General features: G+C 36.7%; 1 protein-coding gene across 1 annotated transcript in view; it reads right to left on the reverse strand.

The window, feature by feature from the left end:
* The window catches only part of LOC112211720 (unconventional myosin-XVIIIa), a gene marked incomplete in the record, with an annotated part of 47,713 nt that overhangs the window by 25,513 nt on the left and 12,496 nt on the right, over nt 1-9,704 (reverse strand). The window contains 2 exon segments of the mRNA XM_067049342.1: nt 1,753-1,863; nt 9,161-9,273. Coding sequence (XP_066905443.1) covers nt 1,753-1,863; nt 9,161-9,273 — 224 coding nt within the window.

A 9,704-nucleotide genomic window follows, 5' to 3' on the forward strand; every position in this document is an offset into this window, starting at 1 on the left:
TCCTACAAAGGTAAAGGTCATATACTACTTTATGGGTCATTAAACTAGCTTTAATTTGAGTGCTAATAGACATCTGTACGTCAAATGGTTTTTAAGATATAAATTTTTCAAAATAAATTCACTAACTACTGATCTTTCAGTACGTCCCATGCAACATTTTTATGAAATGTTGCTTTTTAAAAGCTATATCTCGAAAAGTATTTAAGTAAATAACTCTATTTGTGCTCATATTTTAGAAAATTTACTCTTCTTTAAATGACATTCTCTTGTGTTTTTCCTACTTTTTAAGATATAGAGCTCCAAATGAAAAATTATTCCCCCTACCTATACTAGGCAGACTCATCAATTTTGGCCAGTAATTATACATAGTTTTCATTAAAGTAATAAAAAATTGGGGTGAGATAACTGCCTTTTTCCTCCTCTACGACTCTTGTACTATAAGCCCTACAACCTTACACTCCCATCTTATACACCGCAATGCTATAACTTGAATTATCTTTACCACGTGTAGTTCCCTCAATTTAGTGTTGGGTAGCCTTCTAAATTCTCCCGTTAATTCATCCTTTTTCGGTCTGAATATTTTATGTAATACTTTATTTTTGAAAACCTTAAGGAGTTGTTCATCCCTTCGGGTAAGAGGGCATGCTTATCCATAAAGATCAGTGGGAAGGATAATAGTTTTTTAAATTCTAGTTTTTAAGTTTGGGATTCTGTTATTATCTAAAATTATGTTTCATATTGCAGTCAATCTTCTACCCTATCTAATGTCGGACTGTATATGTGGAGGTGTTCGTGTTCAGGGCCTCACGATCCATAGAGCCTCCTAACCTCTGTGATATAAATAAAACTTTTTATCCAATAAATAATTTAATTATTTTTTTCCCATTAATTGTATCCAAAAATCTCCAATCCCATATCACAGCCCTCGAAGATTGGTGTCGTAATTGGAGGATTAAGATAAATTCCAACAAATCCCATCAAATGAACTTTACCCTTCGTCGTAAACCTACCGACTGCCCTACAGTTTCATTTAATGATGTTACTCTTACCCCTGTCGAACAGATCCGCAACCTTGGACTACATTTGGACAAACGACTAACCTGGAATCCTCACACCAGACTGAAAAGACAGGAAACTGCACGTCGATTCCGACTATTACAGCACTTACTAGACAAACTGTCTAAACTTCCAACACATTACAAAAGACTGATCTACATGACTGTAATAAGGACATATGGAGTTGAGCTTTGGGGCTCCACTAAACCTTCGAATTCCTCTCGTTTTCAATCCTTACAATACAAAATCCTTCGTAAAATCCTCAATGCTCCTTACTTTGTCACTAATAAAATCATACATAAAGACCTTAATTTTCCCTATGTAACCGATCTAGCCCGAACCAGATATCACTCCTTCCATTGTAAACTCTCTAACCACTCAAACCCCCTAGTTTCTAATCTGGCATCCTCTTCCATTCCAGGCATCCTCCTAGGCGCCTGAAAAGATGGCCACGAGACCAGCTAATGTAAAATGTCATTAGACCACCAATTGGTAGTTTCTCTACACGCCTGTAACACTCCAATTTAACTTAGATCAGATTTACTAAATGTATTATAATGTACAGTTGTAAATAGCAAGAAATAAATATTAAAAAAAAATAATAATTTTTTTATCTGAGAAATGGAATATAAAATCTCTAGCTGACAATGAGATATGAATATATTTGAAAAGAGGAAAAATACTTAAATTAAATACTTATTAAGTTCTTCAAGTTCGCGTTTGAGGGCTTCGTTTCGTGTATCTGCCTCCCTCAACATTTGCTTCACCGCATCCGAGTCACAACCATCTTCCATATGGAAAGGTTTCCTGAAGCATTTACTTTCTTTTAAAAGAAAAATAATGAGTATGATATTAATTCAATGCTAACTTAGTAAAACTGGAAGATCGCCCATTGACCGTGTGTAATAATAAGATGGTAAAAAGAGCCATAAAAAAACCCCCTCAAAGTCATAAAACTCTTTATTAAGAGCCAACGTTTCGCCTCACGTTACAGAACTTCATCAGGGCTAACAAAAAAAAGAACACTTACATTTAAATGGGATAAAAATAAATGAACAATGTAAATTAAGAATAAAAAAATTGTATAGTGAAGGTTAAAATTAAATAAGAATAACAAGAAGATTTTATACAATCAAAGAAAACGGAAATATAACAACAGATAGAAAAGAAATATAAAAATACAGGCACACATGAGATGCAGAAAGAGGAATATATCTTATCTGGTTTTATTTATTTTGGAAACCTCCCCCCCCCACTCCATATCTTACTCTCCTTTCTTTATATTTTACCATCCATTTATTTATTGACATTCACAACTGTATATAAAATACAACAAGTAAATTTGAAGTAAGATCATAATGGTATGAAACAGGATGTAGGAAAACTACCCATTGGTAGCACACTAAAAACATTTTTACAATATAAGGTCACAAGGCCATCTTATTTTCAGGCGCCTCGGGGGATTGCCAGGAATAGAAGAGGAAGCAAGGTTAGAAAATAGTGGGTTTGCAATTTATTTTTATATATTTAATCTTCAATTTATATTCATATGTTATCTCCAAGTTATACTTACATTCATTACTTCATATTAATGTTTCTATTATATAATTTATTTGTTTTGTACCAACCTTTATATTGTATATTTTCTTTTCTTTACCATATTACAATAATATGTATGAGCTTTTTACGAATAGAGACTATTTCTCCATTGCAAGGCTAATCAAAAGTAAAATTGTTAGTCGTACCACCAAGTTCACCCTTTACGAAACGTTGATAAGGCCAGTCGTCACATACGGTGGAGAAACTTGGACCCTAAGAAATAAAAGCATTAACCTACTAGACAGGTTTGAAAGAGTAATTCTGAGCAGAATCTTAGGGCCCGTATGCGAGAATGGTAATTGGCGAAGAAGGAAAAATGCTGAACTATTTGGGCTCTACAAGGAATATAGTATCTACTCGTACATAAGGATACAGAGGCTTCAATGGCTTGGCCATGTAATGAGGATGAGTGAGGAAAGAGTGGCTCATAAACTGTACAGTTACGTTCCGGATGGTGTGCGGTGACGTGGTAGGCCGAAGGGCCGATGTAGGGATGCTGTGGTGCAACTGAAGATCCCAGTTACCCTTACAGAAGATAGAGAGAGATGGTTGGCGGCCGTTGAGCAAGCCTAGGGCAGCTTCATGCGCCTGCTGTGCCAGTAAAATAAGAAAATACAAGCTTTTTACGTTATCTATTATTTATTTTTTCTTTTGTTATTTCTGTTTTCTTTAATTTCTAAAACATTTTGTTATTTTTATCTAATTTTAAGCTTCTCTGTAGAATTTTTTTATTCTTAATTTATATTGTTCATTGATTTTCATCCTATTTAAGTGTTTGTATCTTGGTTTAACCCTGCAACGTGGGGCGAAACGTCGGCTGATAAAAAATAGTTTAACGACTATTTGAGTTTTTCTTTGACACCACCCGAACCATCTTCCTTTTATTTTTATTAACTTAGTAATAGAAAATTCTTATTATATTTCTGTATTATTCTACTGTGTAATGCAATTCAGAGAATCAAAGTGGGTTGGAAGCGGTTACCGAACGCTGGGCATGATAGTAAATATGTGATAGGTTAACTTTTTGTTTTATTACCCCCTTTCGGGTCATCTAGAGGTAACTAACCCATGCTAACAATGGTTTGGAGTCAAGTTTTTATTTCGTGGGTCCGCCACAGAAATGAAAGTAGTCGACCCCCCAGGCAGGATTCGAACCGATGCCGCCGCAGTTCCCAGATTTAAAAAGACCCGCACCTCAACCACTTGACCTACGGTCGGCCTTGTAATAGGTTAACCAACCAAGGTATTAATTTTTTCACGATATCGAGCTTCACATATGTATACAGAAGTAACTACAATCCACTAGCGCGCAGCACCTCGAGTCTCCCCAAAGCTCTGGAATTTGTATATTATTGTATTTAAAAAAACATATTATTGATTTTTGTCGATAAAATAATAAATAAACGATGCCAAAAAAACGCACGAAACTACCTCAAGCAGATAGGATAAGACCACTACTCGGTCACAACTGTATGCACTAGGCCTATAAAGAAGGGTCTTAAATAACCCCTGATTGATCTTTATTGCGAGTCCTGAGTGTGGTCCTTTCGCAGTCTCCTTGCTTCCTTCAATCCTGGACTGGAATACTAGTCTATCAATCCATCCCCCCTTCCTGCGAGGTGGCAGAGCAGGAAAGGTTCCAACATCACCTCATAACTCCATCTTCTGATGCACTCTCTCTCCATCCCCCACACTTCTTTTCGACTTCTGACTGTTTTCTTATTATTTTACCATTATATATTGTCTTTAATAATTAGTGTTTTTATTTTCTCTATCTTCTATGCGAATCAACACGAGGAGGCCCCTCACCTCCGGATTTCAAAAATAGTAACCATTTAGAATGGATATTCCCACAAGTAATAAATAAAAATTACAGGTAACCTTAAAATACCAAAGGTAGTAAATGGTAATACCCAACACGATTTATTCCTTTTTTCACAGTAAAGCGTTCAATAATTACCTGTTTCTTTTCTGTTTTAGAGGAATCGGAAAAAAAAACAACCCAAAATACCTAATTGATCACAGAAGAAGATAGATCCACAGCCCCTACTTGGGATAGTTTTGGTTTATAGCCGATCCTGATTTCTAAATGGTTGATATTTATTGTTCATCCTTGACATGGTCTCTCTCCTCTGCCCGTTATAACTTCGTAAACTACCATCTGGGCTTACTTTACTCCTTCGCGTCTGTCGGAATAGTACCCAGCAGGACAAAGGCACCTTCCTGCATGACTCTGGCGGCTAGCTACCCTCTAGGTCTTGCATACCTCCCTCGTGTTTATCGGAATAGTATTCAGTAGGACGAGGTTACCATCCTCTGAGATATAGCGATTGTTACACGTTAGTCTCATCCTATCTAGACATCTTCCTAGTCAACTACCTTACCTTTACAACTGAACACGCAACACCTTCTCGACTAATCAAAAAAATAACCCACCTCGATACCATGAAGTATGTTGAAGTAATGAAGATAATTAACCTCCCCCTTTTGAAAAAAAACACTAAAATTTCAAATTCCTCAATGCTTCTTACTTTGTCACAAATAAAATCATACATAAAGACCTTAATGTTCCCTCTGTAACCGATCAGCCCGAGCCAGATATCACTCCTTCCATTATAAACTCTCTAACCACTCAAACCCCCTATTTTCTAATCTTGCATCCTCTTCCATTCATGACAATCCTCCGAGGCGCCTGAAAAGAAGATGGCCACAAGACCAGTTAATGTAAAATGTCATTAGAGTGCTACCAATGGGTAGTTTCTCTACACGCCTGTAACACTCCAATTTAACTTAGATCAGATTTAGTAAATGTATTATAATGTACAGTTGTAAATAGCAATAAATAAATATTAAAAAAAAAAAATTCAAACAAAGAATGGTAGTTGTGGAGAAAACGGAGATGGAGCCTCCGTATTCTCGTTGAAAGCCTCAAGAATAATGCCCCTTAGTAGGACCTGCGTATCGTCAATGAATGCTCGTTCAATTCAATTTCAATGGAGCGCAAGTGAAACTTTTACTGCCTTGAGATTGTTCGATAAAGGAGGATACAATGCATATATATCTCCCTTTTTGAAATCATTACTGATATTCTGGAGAATATAATTGTTACTAGCCTAACACCGGTTCTCAATGCAGTGAGGTACCCATGTATATTTTGCAATTTATTAGCATTTAATAATAATTAAATTTGTGCTTATTAAATTAATCATTCACAAATGAGCCTTTGAAAATGGGCGAAATGTCTCACAACAAAAACAATTTCTTTCTTTTTAATAATTTATGACTCATAATTCCACACGGAAACCCTCATCCGGATTGCAACAATTTTGTTTACATCGGGACCTGCCCGTGCTATACTGCAGGTGTCCCGACTTTAATTTTATGCTTGTAATTAATGCGTGGAAAAGGGGGTCTGGTAATTGTGAGATACTTTCTGCTCATAAAACATACAGGTATATTTTCTTCTATTTATAAAGTATTAATCCCTGGAGGGGCAGTTATATTAGTATGTTAGTTCAGTAATCTTTATCTATATATGAATATGAATATATGAAACAGAACACTGGGGTCTCATAAATTATATTGGCTTATCTGGTGACGTCTTCGCCGCCGCGGTGACGTATCCTAGCCGCTTCCCTCGACGAGGTGTACGGTGGACGAATATGGTGAAAACCATGTATCCTCGCCTGTTGTCTGAAGAGACGTCTTCGTACCTCCATGGCTGGCCAGCGTGTCCTGGAGCCTGGCGTGATGGTAGGGGTAGGCCAGGTCCTAGCTTGCATGGTGCTTAGGCTGGGGCGGCATTGCAGTCGCAGCGTCTTCGGAGCCTTCCAGTGTTCGCGGCAAGGGGAGGGGCGTCAGGAAATGAGACCCCCGACCCCGACTTTATATAAATTCAAAGAACGGCAAAAATAGGATTACTTAAATCCGACACCATGGTTATTTGGCTCGACCAGATGCGCTGCTGAACTTGCGCGGGAATGTAGAGGAAAAAACGAAAGGATACATATCTTCCACTTACAATAGCGTTTGATGGGACTGCGAACTTCAGTGGTTGCTAGAGTTCCAAAACTCAACTTATCCTCTCCTGCCAGTTATCCTAGAAGTTGGAACGTCAGGATCAGGAGTAACTACTATGATGTTGAGAGAAAAATTGGAAGATAATGCCCATAAAATATTTGATATGCTTCTGGGGATCTAGAACACAAAGGGTTCCTTGCAGTAGTTTTTAGTTCTGGGATTGAAAAGTATATAACTTGCCGAGGAGGAAATGTAGGTAAATATTTTGAATAATAATGTTTTGATTTCATGAAGTTATTTGACTAAATATCGTTTCCTAATTACTGACATATCAAGGTTTGATTAATTATATTTTGTGTTTTTGTTCGCTTCATTTGTCTTTTCCTACCTTTGAGTTTATTTTTATCTTTTTGACACCCAAATGTAGTTATTTAGTGTGCTTTGGACCAATTTTAGGTTACCTCTTTTATTGTGTTGTAAAATAAGTTCGTAGCGTTTTTTACTGGTGATTTCAATAATTTCAGATTCTTGTAGATACCTTTAATCAATTATTGGAGAAGTTTGTCGGGGGGTGCGGTCAGCAAAGGACAACATAAATAAACAAAACCATATTTATTTATTTTATGCCGACGTTTCGACCTGAGTTTCAGGTCTTCATCAGGGGTTATGGCGTAGAAGGTAGGCCTGCAACTGAGTCAATCATATTTAATCTATTACATGTTGCTATCTTTCAGTTAATTGTTTAATTCCGTCCTTCCAGAACTTCCCAGATATTTGCGCAATGAACTCCTGTATGTATGTTTTACGTTCATCGAGCGTCAAAGTGTTTCCCAAGAGTTTTGAAGGGCCTGAAATAAGTGAAAATCTGTTGGGTCAAGGTCTGGTGAATAGGATGGGTGGGGGATCACATCCCAGCCAAACTCCAATAATTTCTGCCGGGTCTGCAAAGACACGTGAGGTCGGGCGTTATCGTGATGGAAAACTATGCCTTTACGATTATGATAACACAAATGATTTGAGACACTTGTATGAACGTTTCCTATGATATCTGGTGTCGTAGAGTGAGGGTTGTCTGTGACCAATGCTTGAATTTGGGGATCATAAACCACTGAAGGACGACCCGAGCGCTTTGCGTCTTCCAAATCAAAATGTTCGGTTCTGAACCGAGCAAACCACTTGTGGACGGTGCTTTCTCCTAAGGCATATTCGTCATACACACTGCAAATATTGTTAACCGTCAGCAGATTTTCCTTTTCGGAAATAAAAAACATTAAATGACGAAAATGAATTTATTTCTCTTCCATTTTGAGCAGGAAAAACACCGCTTAAAGATAAAGAATCTCGGTTGAAACTGATGCATAAAACCACCTTAACTAACCCTTTTTTAGAATATGTAAACATTATAGACCAAGTAAAAATGATTTTATAAACAGAGAGAGGATTAGATTGAAATATTGAAAAACGCTACGAACATATTTTACAACCCAATAGTTTTAATAAGATTAAAACTAGAGTGAACTAGCAGAAATTTTTTGTTGTGAACGTTTCCTTAGACCTTACAGAGGCAATATGATAACTTCATATTCAAAGGATGAGTTTGCTGTTTCAATAGAAAATCGGAAACAACAAACACAAAAAAAGGCAATCCAACCCCGCTGGACCCGCCCCGCTAAACCCCCGGAGAGCGACGGCCTATATCACTTTTGAAATATTAGCTTAAAACGGGAAGAGGAGACTTTAAGATAGTTTAATCGAGAAATATTTATACTCTTCCCGCACCGTTATCCCGAACCACAACTTCCTCCGACTTTTTCTCATTCTTGAATCACCTATGAACTTCAACTTGAATAGTTTGGGAAAAACCTTTGGCAATCCATTAAAAAATGTATGCACTGTACAGAAACAAATATTTTCTCTCTTAGGTTTTCATTCAATCATCCATCAGGACCAATCCTTCCATAATAATCTTCCCAACCACCCAAGCCAACTCGTTTCTAACCTGGCTTTTCCTGCATTACCTAATAATCCTCCTAGGCGTCTGAAAAGAAGATGGCCTCGAGATCTTCTCCTTTAGAAATGTTTTTATATAATGAGCAATATTTAAAAAGCGCCTGAAATTGAAAAACGGCAATTCAACGTTCCGAATTTGTTAGGTCGGTTTCAGAATCTCCATGAATCAAAGAAGTGGTTTCGGATCTTACTAAAAGTCAGTCGTTTACTTAACCTAAATAAATATGATTTAGTAATCATCACTTTATTCATAATATGCGTTAAATATAACAGCGTCTTAAAAAGGGGGGAGAGAGAAATGCTTTATTCATTCATGCAGCCCAAATACATCAGGTTGCTATCTCACACAGCATACTAATCAATCCGTAATCGGACATATATAAATTACATATAATTACATGGTATAATAAGATATAAAGAAAACAGTTTTTTTTTTTAAAGTTTAAAAATGTTTTTTGTTAAAAGATTTCATTACCTGCCGAGTGATGTTAGCTCATGGCAAGATGGTAAGTATGGAGGCTTCCACAGCTCCTGTGATATACACCATGCCTCTTCATTTTTGCTCTCCCCTCTGCTTCCTTCTTGAACCTGATAAAATGTTTACAGTCTTTTAACGATTCATATGTACAATTTCATTCAAGTTATCATTTATTATCATATTTATGAGTCGTGTAGCTTCAAACCCAGTTCCATCCAAATTTAGAAAATTTCGGGAAAACGAAAAACCTTCCCATTGACATGTTGATCAGTTTTGGGAAATCTTTGTTATTTTTATCGAAATAACTAACGTCCATGATTATTTCACGGTAGTTTCACTACTTCAGTAATTTTAGGTTTCTGGGAATTTAAAGTTAAATCTAAACCTCTGCCCTCCTGTCCTACAGTATCCTTTCTAAATAAACCACTAATGCCTGTTGAACAGATTCGATACTTAGGCTCCATCTTGACAAGAGACATACTTGACAAACACTCTAAACTTCCCATTCACTACAAAATATTAGTATACACTACAATAATCA

Source organism: Halyomorpha halys, unplaced genomic scaffold, assembly GCF_000696795.3.
Source record: "Halyomorpha halys isolate HHAL.00 unplaced genomic scaffold, Hhal_1.1 Scaffold141.1, whole genome shotgun sequence".
Taxonomy (NCBI): Eukaryota; Metazoa; Arthropoda; class Insecta; order Hemiptera; family Pentatomidae; genus Halyomorpha; species Halyomorpha halys.